Source organism: Thermobia domestica, chromosome 15 (assembly GCF_964235325.1).
Source record: "Thermobia domestica chromosome 15, izTheDome1.hap1.1, whole genome shotgun sequence".
NCBI classification, from domain to species: Eukaryota; Metazoa; Arthropoda; class Insecta; order Zygentoma; family Lepismatidae; genus Thermobia; species Thermobia domestica.
Window position 1 is genome coordinate 77,204,120 of NC_137468.1, and position 17,093 is coordinate 77,221,212.

The 17,093-nt window shown below is 36.1% G+C and overlaps 1 protein-coding gene across 3 annotated transcripts in view; it reads right to left on the reverse strand.

Moving 5' to 3' along the window:
- MED24 (mediator complex subunit 24) overlaps window positions 1–17,093 on the reverse strand; it is a 124,264-nt gene that overhangs the window by 88,259 nt on the left and 18,912 nt on the right. For all 3 annotated transcript variants that reach the window (XM_081739861.1, XM_081739859.1, XM_081739860.1), the window contains exons 2-3: window positions 11,270–11,428; window positions 6,910–7,035 (exon numbers count right to left, since the gene is read on the reverse strand). In XM_081739861.1, coding sequence (XP_081595987.1) covers window positions 6,910–7,035; window positions 11,270–11,380 — 237 coding nt within the window. In that variant the 5' untranslated portion in view covers window positions 11,381–11,428. The remainder of the gene's footprint in view (window positions 1–6,909; window positions 7,036–11,269; window positions 11,429–17,093) is intronic.

The following is a 17,093-nucleotide window of genomic DNA, read 5'->3' on the forward strand; positions in this document are numbered from 1 at the left end:
TGAAGTGTGTCGCAGCCATCGTGTTGGTCCCCATATCTCAGGCAAACTTAGACCTATCATAGTTAAATTCACCAATTATCAGACCAGGGCCAAGGTGTTTGCAAATAAGAACAAACTTAAAGGAACGAAAATAACAATTCGTGAAGACCTGTGTTCTCAGCGCTTGCAGCTCTACAAAGCAGCATCAGCTCGGTTCGGCTTTAAGAACACTTGGACTTACGATGGACAAATTGTAGTGAAACATGGAAATATTAAGCATTTTATTAACAGCTTTGCTCAGATGGATAACATATAGGTGCTCTCCTGGTAGCACGTTTCTGTGAATAATTATGAACACTTTCTTGAAATATGTTTCTATTCAACATATTTTTTTTATTTTCTGTTAGTTTCGTGACTTATTTTTATAGTTCAGTGTATTTAATGTATCTGTCAATAACTATTTCAATTCGTATTTGTACTCCACTTCATATTGCAAAGCTAGGGATGTCTAAGAGACATATATTTTTCTTGTGCAGTGCCTACAAAATCCTTCTCATGTGCCGGATATCTTGTGTGTGTGTAGTTGTGTTGTTTATGTATACAGTGTCGGCAGGAGACGCTTTGTTCTCTCTCTGTGTGTTCATGTTATTATTTTGGTGTTATGTCGGTGTTTTCGTCTTGTTTTTCTTTTTGATGAATATTCTGGTAAGTAGAACTACCGATTATCTTGTACGTATGTATAGTAGAGAAGGGATTCTTGTTAACATTTCAAGTATATTACAATACATTGCATTTGATTATCTTCTCAAGATAGGACAATGAATGACACATTCGCAGATTTAAATATGGCAACCTTGATTTCTAACTGTTTCAGTGGGCTTGACACTTCCACCCTCATAGAAAGTGACAATGACCTTCCTCCCTCCCCTTTGGAAACTACCTCTCATGACCAGAAACCAGAATTTGCCGAAGGGAACTTCAACGCTATTCATTTCAACGCGCAAAGCATTCTTTCAAATTTCGTGGAAATTGAAAGCATTGTATCCTCTTTTAAACATGTGCATGCAGTACTTATTTCTGAGTCTTGGCTACAGGATACCCTCTCAAACAACCTCGTCCATTTATCAGGTTTTCATCTCTTTACAAACAATAGAAAGGGTAAACGCGGCGGGGGTGTGGCAATATACTTACGAGACAACTTCCAGGTCAAACTTCTGTCTCAGTCAGCTGGTGTATATAACAGTAGTTCAGAATATATTATACTCGAAGTCACTGTAGGTCACCAGACATTGCTTTTGAGTGTTGTGTATCGTCCCCCCCGTACATCTTTCATAAACTTTGTTGACGATATTGCAAAACATTTACCCAATTACCAACATTCCATAATAATGGGTGATACAAATTGGGATCTTTTAACAACGAAAGACGAAGTCTTGCAATATCGGGATACGATCTCGGGCCTTAACCTTGCTATCTGTCCTCTTGGTCCAACCCATCACATAAGGAACTCAGAATCATGGATAGATGTGATACTGGTATCCAAGGAAGAACACGTAATTAGCCACGGTCAAATCCACACACCCGGCATCTCGTACCATGATATGTTATATATATATCCTACAAACTTCGAGTTCCGCAATATAAAACTAAATTCACATCATACAGAGACTTTAGATACATGAATGAAGTAGACCTGAACATCGACGCTGCCTGCTTGCCGTGGCACTCAATAAACTGTCTCCCTACAGTTGACGAGCAGGTAAATACTCTAAATTCTTTAATAATAAATTTGTATGATAGACACGCCCCTGTAGTTAAGAAACGCGTTTCGCGACCTCCATCACCATGGTTAACCGATGAATTACGTTCGTTAATGGCGCGGAGAGATAAAGCTTATAGAGCATACAGGAGACATGTGAAAAATAGTGATCCTTCCAGTGATAGCACAATAAGTCCCAATACAAAATTTGAAAACTATAGAATATTAAGAAACCGTTGCACTCAAGAAGTAAGGAAGGCAAAACGGCGCTTTGCCTATGAAATACTTGAATTTGAAAATAATGGAGCAGTTCTTTGGAAACGGCTAAAAGTATTAGGTGTTGGGAGAAACATAGCCAAGAACGCAGTTAACTATACGCCAGATGAATTGAACACTTTTTTCTGTCAAAGCCGTATGATACCAGCCTCCATGAAACTGCAAACAATGAATAATATTGTAGCTTCAGAAATTAACTCTCTGTTCTCGTTTTCTCACGTACAGCCTGCACATGTATTAAAAGCGATCCAAAGAATTAAATCTCAAGCCACTGGTACAGATGATATTTCAATAACCATGATCAGGAAAATCCTACCGCATGTACTTAATCCTATCACTGACATATTTAATTACTCTCTTGCCACAGGTACTTTTCCCACAGTATGGAAACTCGCTAAGGTCCGCCCACTTCCAAAAAACAACAACGCTGACAATATCTCAGACTATCGTCCTATTAGTGTCCTTCCCGTGCTTTCAAAAGTTTTTGAATATATTGTAAATGATCAAATTCGGGAATACTTAACAACAAATAATTTATTGGATACATTTCAATCTGGTTTTCGAAGTAATCACAGCACATGCACTGCACTAGTAAACGTAACTGAGGATATAAGATGGGCTATTGATAATAGAAAACTAACGCTTCTGACTCTACTTGACTATAGTAAAGCATTTCAAACGATTGATTTTGACATATTACTTCAGAAATTATCATTATTGTTTAATTTTTCTGAACCAGTGGTTAAATGGTTTCATTCTTACCTTCATGAACGTAAACAAAGAGTAGTGATCAATCAGGATCACATATCGACATGGCATTGTATCAACAGTGGAGTGCCGCAGGGTAGCGTACTAGGTCCCCTTCTCTTTGCCCTTTACATTAATGATCTCCCTAAAATTCTCACCTATTGTAAATACCATATTTACGCTGATGATTTTCAGTTATATGCTTCTTTTCCCCCACAAGATATTAATAATGCGATTGAAAAAATAAATACTGAGTTAAACAAAATCAGCGAGTGGTCTACGGCTCATGGGTTAAAATTAAATGCAACAAAATCGCAGTGCATCTTAATTGGCTCTCCAAGAATTCTCTCTTCTATTAATATCTATCAGCTCCCGAATATAAAATTGTCCAACACTGTTATTCCATTCTCCACAACTGTCAAAAATTTGGGAGTCATACTAAATCAAAATCTCTCCTGGTCAGATCAAATAAATGGAGTTTGTAAGAGAGCATTTGGGGCCCTGCATACGTTAAACCGACTAAGAAATTTCTTACCAATATCTCTGAAGATCAAACTTGTCAAGGTACTGGTGTTTCCACATCTTGACTATTGCGACTCAGTCTATTCTGATCTAACAGAAAATCAATCAAAGCGCTTGCAAAGAGTGCAAAATGCATGCGTTAGATTTATTTTCAATATAACTTACAGGGAACATCTCACATCCTTTTATAAAAAACTGTCATGGCTGACGTTAGTTGGAAGAAGAAATTTACATAATCTTACCCTATTGTACAAAATACTTACTACGTCAGAACCATCGTATCTTGCCCGTAGATTTTTATATTTATCAGACTTTCATACTAGAAGCACAAGATCACAAGATAATTTCTTACTCTCCATACCCAGTCACAATTCTGATTCATGCTCAAAATCCTTCACAGTAAGTACTACACGCCTCTGGAACAGTTTACCTCAATTAATACACAACGTTTCCATAGTTGCCAAATTTAAAAAATCTGTAAATTCCCTTCTCTTAAGTAAAGATAAGGATACTGGTAGCTCATGAGTCATCTTCGTTTTACGAGATTATTAATGACCCACATATGAACACACAACCAATAGGTAACCTATGCTAATTTGTACAGCTTATATATTCATAGTTCTGGTACCGCTACATGATATATGCATTTTAAGTTTCTCCATGTTATTTTGTTTCCTATATTGTATATTATTTTCCATTTTTGTTTTTGAAGTGTTTAACTATTTTTTTTTACTTCAGTGGTATATTCTTTCTTTATGTGGTTAATACTTTTCTTTTGTAATTGTTAATATTTTCTATATATTGGTGCTTTTTTTTTTTAAAAAAAAAATAAAAGAATGTATGCACGTGGTTAAGTGCTCGGAGAAGGCTGCAGAGCCTTAACTTCGCCACGTAAAAGAAGTCATAAATAAATAAATAAATAAAATAAATAAATGAAATCTTTAAGTTTTACGTCCCACGGTTATGCCGGCTAGGCTAAAGGAGAGTGATGATGAGAAATGAATGAAATGGTGGAATGAAGAAAGTGGGAGAACCCCGAGAAAAACCCACGCACACGGTGTTTGTCCACTACAAAGCTCACCGAACCATGGGATCGAGCCAAGAACCTCATGCACCAGAGGTGAACGCTCTACCACTGACCCACAACGGTCCCAAAAACAAGAGAAGTTGTATACAGATAAATATATTTTATTTTACTTTATTATTACATATATTTTATAACTCATTTATGGAGTCAATAGAAAAATGACCAGTTATTATATTTAAACTACCGCTCACGCTAATGGTAATAGTGTCCACACAGAAAAATTTCACTTTTCACACTAATGTGAGGACGCGGAATCCAATGAAATCATTGTTATTATATCTGTTAATGGGGTCACAAGAAGAATGACCTCTCAAACTTAGGACCTACCTTTGTTTATATCTCATATATTATTAACAACATTTTTTTTTTTTTTCCTAACAAACAATTCTGCATTTTCTTAAAATTCAGAAATGGTAACTAAGAAATAATCAGCGGAAAGTAGTTTGAAAGAGGAATAACATGAAAAATTTGATGACAGTGCAATTATATTTCAAACAGATAATTAAAAACTGTATTCGTATGCGTATATTATTTTTTAATTAACTAATTTTAGTAAGGAACCGGAAGTTGAAGTTTATTAAGAAAACTTAATCGTATATAAATAAGAAATGTTTGTTGTACAAACTATTCAAGAAATATTTTCTTTATGATCAATGGTATCTTGAGGTGGTCCTCTCGGGTCCCATGAATGGATATGTTTAACAATATTTCCACTGGATTTTGCGTACTCAAAGTAGTGTAAAATGCGCAATTAGAAATTTATCCAAGCACAGACAGTTCAACTGTTGGCGTGAGCAGTAGTTCTTTTTTGATCTTGAAATTTCTTGAATGAATACCCTTATAAACCTTTATAAACTACTCAGAAGTCCCAGACGAGATGTAACATTTGCATATTATTACCAGATACAAACAACATTTTTTTTCCAGTGGACATGCTGAACTGATTTCAGACTCTACACGTTAATTTCTTATCTTGCGGACCCTTATAATTAGATTACAACACCTAGAAGTGCAAGGAAACCAAAAACGTTCTTGGCGTTCTAGAGCAGTGACAAAGAGCAATACAATGGACAGTACGTATCTTTAGGATTCGAAGTACTGTCCACCAGCATCCAATATTCTTTGCTAACGTTCCTGCACCTGCACAATACTCTGTTGATAAACTGGCAGTGTGTTCCGCAAGTCTCTCTTATTTGCGAAGAATCTCACACAGAAGTGGTTGTCAAGGGAATGAAACAGGTGGTAATCCATTGGCGCAAGGTCCGGTGAATATGGTGCATGACACAGTGTCTCCCAGACAAATTGCTAAAGGATCTTCCGCGTCCTCTTTACTACATGTGGCCTGGGACTGTTGTGCAGAAACAGCACATCCTTGCGATTCACCAATGCCGGCTCCTTCTGCCGCAATTCACAGTGTACCCTTTGCAACTACAGAATAAAGTTCACAAGTGATGGTATGGTCAGATAAAAGAAGCTCGTAATACACCACTTGCCGATAATTCTACCTTACAGAGAGCATAACCTTTCGTGGGTGCAGAGGTGGTTTTAAGATGTGAAGAACAGGATCACGTGGCGACAACCAATGTACGCTTGGAAGTGTCATAGAGAACCCACTTTTCGTCACCAGTGAGAAAGCGATCAAAGAGGGGTGCGATCAGGTGCTGAGTAAGCAAGGACAAACATGTTGTTGCTCGTTGTTTCATGTTGGCTGCCAACAATGTGTGGGGTATTCACTTGCTTAACTTGTATGACTTTCCTATCCGATGCAAATGCAGTCTGACTGTTTCACCGGAAACATAGAATCTTTCGGCAAAGTTCATCACACGTTAGACCACTGTCCTAGATAGCTGCTTTCAGGCCCTCATCATCAAACCCAAATGGTTGTCCACTGTGAGATTCATCCAAAAGGCTAGGGGCGCAGTGGCTCAGTGGTAGAGCGTTCACCTCCGGTGCTTGGGGTCCCTGGTTCGATCCCACCTCGCGCCGTTTGGACTTTGTGGTGGACAAATGGTACCGTGATCGTGGGTTTTCTCGGGGCTCTCCCGTTTCCTCCCGCTTTCTTCACTTTACCATTTCATTCATTTCTCATCATCGTCGTCTCCTTTAGCCTAACCGGCATAACCGTGAGACGTAAAACTCAGATTTTTTTTTTTCATCCAAAAGGCTCACATCTCCTGAACGAAATTTCTGGAACCAATGCCTCGTGGTGCGTTCGTTCACGACATTCTCTCCAAAAGCCTGACATATGCGGCAACTTGATGTAGTAGGTAACAGGCCCACTTTACGGTCATACAACAAACAATGAGAACAAGCTGCTTAGACCCTTCATTTCGACTATGACTGCTGTGTGTGCCTGTATTACTGAAGATCGATGGTCTGACTGACTTCTGATCGCATGGCGGGCACATGCGTCATTTTCGTTTCCTCTCTGTGAGAGCAAGATTAATGGGACGTCAAAAAAAGGCAAGAACTTTTAAGTTACCTTGTAATTGAACAATTCTAAACAAATTAATTTTAACAATCCAATAAAATTAATTACCTGCGAACTCAAGGAATGCTTCAAATATGACAGCACAAGCTGGTTTGGCCCTGGACCCACTAATGCTTGTTGCAAGATACAATCTGCAAGGTTATAAACATCGCCGCTGACTCCTCGAGGTAATACCTATCGCAAAAGTACAAGAAAGAGAGAAAATTTTACACACATCTCACTATTGTATGGAAACAGAGCGTAATACACCAATGTTCTGTATTGTAGAGGAAACTAGTCAAGCTGCCGAAGCCGCATGATGCGAATTTGAAGTAGAATTCTTCGTTTTCCACATCTGTTGCAGCTTTCTGTCAAAAATAAGTAAGGAACTCATGCAATGAACATCCAACCGTATCAAACTTCGTACAATTGTGCCTGAAAACGCACATCAGCAGACATTTCATGAACTTTGCACACAACACACATGTAAAAGAAGTAAACATCTCGATTAAATGACAACAGCACAGTATAAAGCAAGGCGGCATGTCTTTGATATATATATATATATATATATATATATATATATATATATATATATATATATATATATATATAGCACAGATTCTGCATGCCTTTATAAATGTCTATATTAGCTGATATGAAATGCTTGATAATGATAATGAACTTGAAGAACCAGAGTCTACAAAGGATTATACTAAATTCTTGGTATTATTTATGAAGTTGGTCAAGAAAAAAATTCCAAACAATGCTGAAACATTTAGAATCAACAATGATGATTCTTCTGACTGGTAACTTTTAAATATGTCTAATTGCTGCCACATTTACGCTACACCTTTTGACTGTCAAGAGAAAAATGAATAAGCATCTAGAATTCAAATATATACTACAAATAATCTATATTATAAAACTGAAAGCGACTATATTTGTGACTCCTAATCTCTTGAACCACCTGAGTGACGTCGATCAAATTTTCAACATAGATAAGGTACGGGTCTGGGAGTGTTTTTATTTATTCAATTTGATAGTGTGCCTTAGGGGAAGGAAAGGAGGTGGAAATATAAAAAATAAATAAAACTTAATAACTCTTGAACCAAACGACCAAACTCGATCAAATTTTTAACATAGATGAAGTTCATGCCTGGGATGATTTTGTCACTTCACTTTGACGAAGCAACCTACGGGAGGGGGAGATATACAAAAATCATATATAAATAAAAGTGACTACGTTCGTAAGTTAACTTGAACCACCAGGCCGATCTCAATCAGATTTCCAACATGAGGGTTGAACCTGGAAGTTTTTTATTATTTCACTTTGACGGCAAAAGTTAACGTTGGGGGAGGGTAGGAGGGGAAATGTATAAAAATGAATAAAACTTAATAACTCTTCAACCATCCAATCGATCTCGTTCAAACTTTCAACATAGATAAGGTTTAGGCCTGGAATGCTTTCATCATTTCACTTTGACGGTGCAACGTAGGGGAAGGAAAGGGAGGGAAGATACACATGGAAAAAAAAAATGAAAATGAAAGTGACTGTCTTTGTGATTTCATCACTCTTAAACCACCCGACCGATTTCGATCAAATTTTCAACATAGATGAGGTTCGGACCTGGCATTGTTTTTATCATATTACTTTGATGGTGTAACTTAGGGAAGGGTAGAGGGAGAGATACATGAAAATGATCAAAAATAACCAATATTAGTGTGGAATTCATAGTGTTCGAGGTCATTGAGTTGAACAGTGATACTTGCGATCCTGTTTACATCCAAATTCAGCCCCGCAATTAAGGGAAGGGGGAGGGAAGATACATAAGAATGATAGAAAATGACCAATATTAGTGTCGAATCCATAGTTTTCGGGATCGCTGAGATGAACAGTAACCCTTCCAATGGCGTGCTGCTCAACATGGGGAAGAAATAAAATCATCGAAAATGACCGATACTGGTGCCAAATTCATAGTTTGCTGGGTCGTTTAGATGAACAGTGACATTTCCGATGGCATTTAGAACCAAATTTAGTCACGCAACATGGGGAGGAAAAATATAAAAATGATCGAAAGTGACCGACATCAGAAAGCGCTTTAGTAATAGTAAAAAGTGACTGGCTAACGGAACATTGGCAAGGAATTTCCTAACTTTCATGACAGGTGTAGGGTGACGTTGACATATAAATAATGGTGAATATTTATATATGAGAACATTTATTCTTTAGAGACAAATAATAATCAATCGCTCATACGTACATTCCACTTACCACCCATAAAAATCTGAGCAACGTCCCATACTGTGATCATTAATGGTTGGCGAAGCTGAAATTGGTGTACAATTAATGTTAGAAAAAATACATTTGATAAAATTTCCCTGATTTCCAGTCTTTTTCTCTGAGTTTCCCTGACCTGCACCATTTTCCCCTGAGTTTTCCCTAACTTCCTTGACCAGTAGAAACCCTGTAGTAAATAGATAAAATTACTTTTGGGCAGTTAGGGAATCAGATTTTAAGTTAATCCCAAAAGATTAAGCATTACAATGGGAGGTCCATTGTCACCAAGTACCAAAAAATTGCAGTTGGTGAGGAATACGCAAAGTATTGATTTGGTGAATCACAACAATTCATTTACAGAATTTCGCACCGAATAATAGTAATGCGAACTACTGTACCCTGGCGTCTTTAGCATGTACAGAACTATGGAAACTAAATGATTAACGTGGCAATTCCGCAATCAACATATGTAACACCATAGTTACTGTTAAATGGTTTGATCAGATGCATGCTTATTTAACACTAGCCTTCAGCTTGCTGGGGACTTCGCCCCCAGATCCCAGCATGTGCTCCGCCTTTAGCCTTGCACTTCTCGTATCCGTAACATACTAACATATATCTAATCTTAAGGGATTTCGAAATAGGGTCATTTTAGGGTCAGTTTCAACTCCGATTCTTTTTTCTATCTTTCTAAGGTAATCATAATAAAAAAAAAAAAAAAAAAAAAAAAAAAAAAGCTGAAACATGTCTTTAACTAATATGTCTCTACTCTTGAGGGATTTCAAGATATGGCCATATTATTTTATTTTCTTTCTTCCCTTCTAACGGAAACGTTAAAAAACAATGAAACACGCTTTTAATTATTTTAAATTAAAAGCCTAAAAACACATTTCCATTCCTCTAGACTTAAGGTATTTCGAAATATGACCATATTATTTTAACAACTGCAATCCCGATTCTTTTCTCTTCCCGCCATTTTTCCCCGTGTAGCGGAAATATTAAAAAATATACTGAAACACTCATTTAATTATTTCAAATGAGAAGTCAACATACCAAAATTCATGTCTCTAAACTTAATGAATCTCGATATATGGCCACCCAATTATAACAATTGTAACCTCATTCTTTTTTCTTCTCTTCTATGGCAAATATCAAAAGACGATGTATAATTACTTTAAATGAGAAGTCCAAATACCGAATTTTATGTCCCTAATATTTTCGGATATTATCCTCTTTCAGATATGCACCTGTCCAGGTTTGATACAAACATTTCCCTAAAAAGGTTAAAATACTATTCACCTACACATTAAAATGCTTATACCACAAAAAATAACTAATAATCGAGATATGCATTCACGATTTCGATAGAAGATCTCAATGCAAACATCGATATAAGACTTCTTTCTTTTTAACACATAGAGAACTTAATACCAACTCTTGTCTATAACCTTAAGGGATTTCGAGATATGGTCCTCTTTTACAAGAATTATTGAACCCCTACTCTTTATGTTCTCGTCTCTTTTCTTTCCGTGTAGAGGTAATATTAAAAAACGCTGAAACACTTATTCAGTGAAAAAATGGACTCTCTAAATGTCATCCAAGCATTGAGTATTAGTGATTTATTTGACAAATTAAACGCCAACTGGGGCTTACAAACCATACCTGTTATCTCTGTCTAGATATTGTTTATATACACATGCGTCAATAGAACGATGAACTGCGTTTTTATATGCCATATTAGTCTTTAAAATGTTAAATGGAAAGTCTATTTACCAAATTTCATGTGTCTACTCTCCAAAGATTCGGAGGTATTATCATTTATAGTAACTGTCACCCCCAAATCCCTTCTTTGTCGTCTTCTTTTTTTCCCTTGTAGAGGAAATATCAAAAAACGCTAAAACATGTCTTTAATTTTTCAAATGAGAAATTTAAACACCAAATCTATGTCTCCAAGCTAAAAGAATTTCGAGATATGATCACCATTACAATAATTGCAACTCCCACTTTTTTCTTCCCGCCTGTTTCTCTTCTCTTCTAGAACAAATATATACAAACCCACCGAAACATGTGTCTTATTATTTTAAATGAGAAGTCCAAATACCTCTCAGAAAACTATTCACTTTTAGATCCCATATAAATAGGACTTACCGTTTTAATTTGTATGCCCCATTGAAGATCTGACCACCTTTCCCGCCAGGCACGCAGCAATAGCGCTCTCAAGCTGCTAGTCTTGCTTGTGACTTTAGTCTCCATTGTCATATTTAGAATTGGCCTTTTCTTTTGACCATAACCTCAGTTGAAATGATCCTAAAAGAAATTATAACCAAATAATAATAATAATAATAATAATAATAATAATAATAATAATAATAATAATAATAATAATAATAATAATAAAGCAAAGTAACCACTAACGTAAGATAGACAGTAACTAAAACACCTCTTTCTGGTAAATCTGTAAAGTAAAAATTTTATTAAAATCTTAAAGGGTCTTTCCTAGTAAGCAGTGGCGTAGGGAAGGGGGGGGCCCGGAGGGGCCGGGCCCCCCCCAAAGAGGTCCGACAATGTACTTTGGTACTTTGATGTTTGTAATTTTTTATATATTTTTATGTTTATATATTTTTTTGTTTGTAATTTTTCTATATGTACCTATAACAGCACTTGGGCCCCCCCCAAACACACATCCTGGCTACGCTACTGCTAGTAAGATAGTGAAATCGGCCCTTGATCCAAATTGGGTCACTATTGACCCAAAAGGTTACCCTTGACCTAAAACTACTTCAAAAAAAATTTGACCCCTTACCCTCTCCCCTTACCGAATTATCGTATCATACATGCTCAAAATTCAATATTTTAAAATTTTGGTGGGGGTGGTCGAACAATTTTGAAAGTTTCACAGATAGTAGATACTATCTAGGTGTAAATGTGCATTTTTTTTTTCAAAACCATCGATGCATATTTTCTTTATTTTTTTTATTTTTTATTTTTATTTATTTATTTATTTTTATTTTTATTTATTTTTTTTTTTTTGCGTGTTGAAAGTTACAACATACAGTTTTTTCGGGGCCTGAAAGTGATGGCAATATTGTCAAAAAGAAATAAAACTGAAAACAAACGTGTTTTTCGCAGTTTTATTATGAGGGCCCCTTCAAACAATCCTTTGCCAGAGTTCACAATTTTCCTTTCTCTTGCGTCCCTTCCGATTCTGTCGTTCTTCAGCTGCTTCGATTGTGTCCGTTTCGGAATAGAAACACCAAATGTATCCCCGTGACAGTGCTTCCACTTCATCCGACTCTTGCACAACGAAGTTACACACACCTCGCGTCGGTTCCTCGTATCTATCAGTGCTTGCTTCACTGGCCAGACAGTGGTGCTCTTTACCGGTAGCGCTTTTTACCGCGAGCTGTGTAACTTTGTTGTGCAAGAGTCGGTTGAAGTGGAAGCACTGTTACGGAGATATTTGGTGTTCCTATTACGAAATGGACACAATCGATGCAGCCGAAGAACGACAGAAGCGGAAGGGACGCAAGAGAAAGGAAAATTGTGCACTTTGGCAAAGGATTGTTTGAAGGGACCCACACCTTGACGGCCCTAAAATGGTGGGAAAACTTTGCGAAAAACACGTTTGTTTTCAGTTTTATTTCTTTTTGACAATGTTGCCATCACTTTCAGGCCCCGAAAAAAATATACCTAAGGGCATAATTTTTTTAACCAATTAACCAGCGACGTGTCCCCCCCCCAAAAAAAATTTTTTTCTACAAGTTTTTGAAAGTTTCAACAAAATAAAAAATAAGTAAATTAATTAAATTAAATAAAGAAAATACGCATCGATGGTTTTGAAAAAAATTGCACATTTACATCTAGATAGTATCTACAATCTGTGAAACTTTCAAAATTTTTCGACCACCCCCACGAAAATTAAAAAATATTGAATTTTGAGATGTACGATACGATAATGCGGTAAGGTGATGGGGTGGGGGTCAAAATTTTTTTGAGGTAGTTTTAGGTCAAGGGTAACCTTTTGGGTCAATAGCAACCCAATTTGGATCAAGAGCCGATTTCACTATCTTACTAGAAAAGACCCTTTCATTATTTTATTTTCATTTAACTATACAACAATTTCACAATAAAAAGGTTTGATTAGGGATTTGCTAGTATCCCTTTCAGCAACGAGACTATATGACACGTAGATACACACCTTAACGTGAAATCAGAACCACATGAGTTACTACCGGGAATCGAATACAGTTAGTTTTAAGATTAACTTTCCAAAATGGTGCCATCACTAGAGACCTAACTACACTGACGAAACAGAATCTATTGTTTTCATATATATATATATATATATATATATATATATAGCCGTTCCTTTACTTCAAGAAAATGTACATTTTTAGTAACGTTTCAAAATTATTATGGCTAAATTTTCTTATGGCACACAAAATAATTACAAATAATAAACGTTGTGACGCATTCAATTTTGCTAAATGTAACTTTCTTTAACGATATTATTAAAAAATAAATAAATGTTTTCGTTCAACTTTCAAATGATTTTAAGGGAGTGTACATTTTATTTTTATCATTTCTTTAAATTATAATTAAAAGATTTTTTTCTCATCTTTCACAAGGAAACAACAACTAATCAATTTGAAAATGTATTCCATTTGTTATATGGAAATCCTGAGTCTTCATATTTTCCACTATTAATTGATCGTTAAAGATGAATAGGGATAATTCTCCTTATCTGTAAAACACACTTTACAGATGCGTACAAACTACCATAACTTGATGATGCTTTCTTCCTTTATTACGGTTATACACCTTATATCCGCACTCCTACTTAGGTCTATCACAACTTACGACCTTTACAAAGAACTCTAATAGTTGTTCTCTAATAGAACTCTAGAACTCTAATACTGTTGGAATACAAGAAGGCACAAAGTGCTCATTAATTGACACTGTTCGTTGTTAGGAAAGAGAGGAGTTTGTATGTGTAAATATTGTGGGATAGGATATAAAATGTTAATTGTGAGATTGATATGTTGAGTTAGTTTATGAAGGTTCTTGGAAGATGATTAATATAATACAGATTTTGATTATGAGTAAGATATTAAGATACAGAATGATTTAATAAGTATATGAACCAGTACAGATTGAGAATAAAGGCATGTTCATGGATATGTTCTTTTCTGTGATTTAAGGATTCTGAAGTCACACTTAGAGTAATACATATAGAGATATAAGTGTAATTTTGAATTAATTGAGTTTGTGGGAACCTAAAAGTTACTTGAATCTTCTTTCATCAACTGAACTTCAAAATACATTCCTCCAACATTTCTAGATATTTTTCTCCTTATCTAACACACCTACATAACTGTTTCATAGAACCCTCTATTCACAGTGTGATATTCTAGTGAAATAAATATTGTCGCACAATAAATTTCAGTCAACCTTTCAGCCCAAAATTTGCGTTTAATGTTCAGAAATGTAAAAAGGTACATTTTTCGTTTTTTAATTATTTACAAGAACCTGTAGTAAATTTTAAAAATTCATAAGGATATTTTGCAACCTGCGATTCTAAGTATGAAATGCCATTCTTCATTTGTGTGAAATGGTACTATACCGTCACGAGACGTTAAGTTATTACAAATTGAACGTAACGAATATATACTATCAGAATAATGGTCTGGAAGTATTTCCGTGAAGATCAAATGTTCTTCAAAAGTTCATCGATATTTCAAGCAAATTTATCGATTGCTTTCCATCAGAATGGTTTAGAACTTTAATCGTGTTACGTAGCTACCTAATCACATATTATGAACGGCGTTTTGGTGGTGATAAATCCTACATGAGATTCTATGAACGGACTAATTAAACAAGTGACGGAGAACTCTCTACAAGCATGTTTTACACACACTTATTTCAAACTATTTTATAAATTTCTAAATAGTTCAGGAATACTATTTGCCGGTAAATAATATCACATTTTATAGACAATGGGTGATATCAATAAAAATAAGTAACTACTCCTGAGAAGTCCTGCTCGAGAATCGGAGTAACTACACCTGGAGTAATCTCCGCCCTCAATTTCGTATCAATAAAACAAGCCACTACTCAGGTCTAGTCTGCTCCAGATTTATGAACGTTTACTCGCGCTTCCTCTGCACGTAGCACTTAGTCATATCAATAAAAGAAGTAGTTACCTCATTTCTCCCATCTGTTGGGCGGTCGTTTCGTTGTGGGTAACTTATGGTGCAGTATCCTAAACGCCATGGAAGGGACAAGTAGCAACAACAGTTTCAATCAAAGTGCATTTGTGGATATTATAAAAGAGTTTCCAGTGGTACTTTCAAAGTTACAGTTACCAGAAAGTAAACGAAGGAAACCCGAAGCTTTGAAGGCAAGTACAGTGAAATGCAACGAAATATCAAATACATCTACGACTGAGACACAGATCCAAAAGAGAATATTTAATATTCGAGCGAGAATTAAAAAAAAAGAAAAAGAAAAAAGAAAAGAAAAAAAAAGAAACAAGAAACTTTGAATCCAACAATATCAAGATTAACACGACAAGCGCATATCACGTGTTGTCCAAGGTCTTTGTAGATTGTTTGGCTTTAAGAACGAAATCAGACACTTAGCCCCTTTGTTTCCTTTTTTAAAAAAAGTCCAGCCAGTCACATCATAAAGCACGTCCATCCGATTTCGTTTTCCACACCATACGTGTCCCCTTTCGCCTTGGCATAAAAAAATACATTCTCATGTATACACCCTTCCTATCAACGTTGAGTTGAGTTGATTTTGAGTTTAACGTCCTTTTCAGTAGCGAGGCCATATGAGACGGGACCCACTGATTAACGTGGAATCCGAACCACATGAGCTCCCGTCGGGAATCGAACACGGGTTTCTCATGCCAAAAGCATGTACGCTAACCGCTTAGCCACGAATGAGTTCTTCCTATTTGCGTATTCGTCTCCAAAGTACTAAGTTTCTTTATTGCTATGTGTGTATAGTCAAGTGCTCCGATAGCACCCGGAAATGTATATTGTTCTTGCCACTCTACCTTTGCTGTTTGCATAGTACGCACACTTCCGGAAACAATCAATTTTCAGATATCGCAATAATCGCATCCATTACACTTTTAGTAGTCATAGACACAGTACTTTGAGCCACACCAGAATCCCCTGACATTCCGACCTGGAATCGCGGATCACTCACGTAACGCAAGAAAACCTGCATCTTTTCCTCATTACGTAGTGCACCACACCAAATTTAGGCTGATTCTCCTAAAAAATGTTGTGCTAACCACTCTACATTTTTTTTTCATGAACCTATAATGTTTTTTTGTAATCTCTATTTACAACATTTCTATGCAGTTTATAAGTTTTTCTACGTAGCAAAACTATCATATACTCTGCCATATTTAACACGGAGTCACCTATTTAGCTTGCTCCATAAATTTGGAGAAGTTACTAGAATCACAGAGGAGCTTTGATTTTTATTGATATCAAACGCGGAGTAGTTACTCGGCTCAAGAATAGAGGTGTGGTTACTTCAAAAGGGCGGGGCTTCTCCGAGGTCAGCCGAGACGACTAGTGCTCAGTTCTCTTTTTATTGATACCAATGCGAGAAACTACTACAAAATTGGGAATAATGAGTAACTTCTTCGTTTTATTGATATCACCCAATTTGTTAAAAAAAAAAATTCTCCTTCACTCGACATCCCTTATAGACGGTCGCCCTGAATTATCGCTTTATCTAATACATATTTGCAGCCAGATTGCTGATTTTTTTTTTTTATCACTATTACACCGACACTTGAGCCACTTAATTCTCGCATACGAGATGTCTAAAACCATGTGTTTGGTTACACTTACTTTGCCATACATTTAGATCGTTCTTTTCGACGAATAATAACAAGCCTATGATTGTCCTTGTTTAGAAATCTGAAATAAAGGAGCACATACAGTCC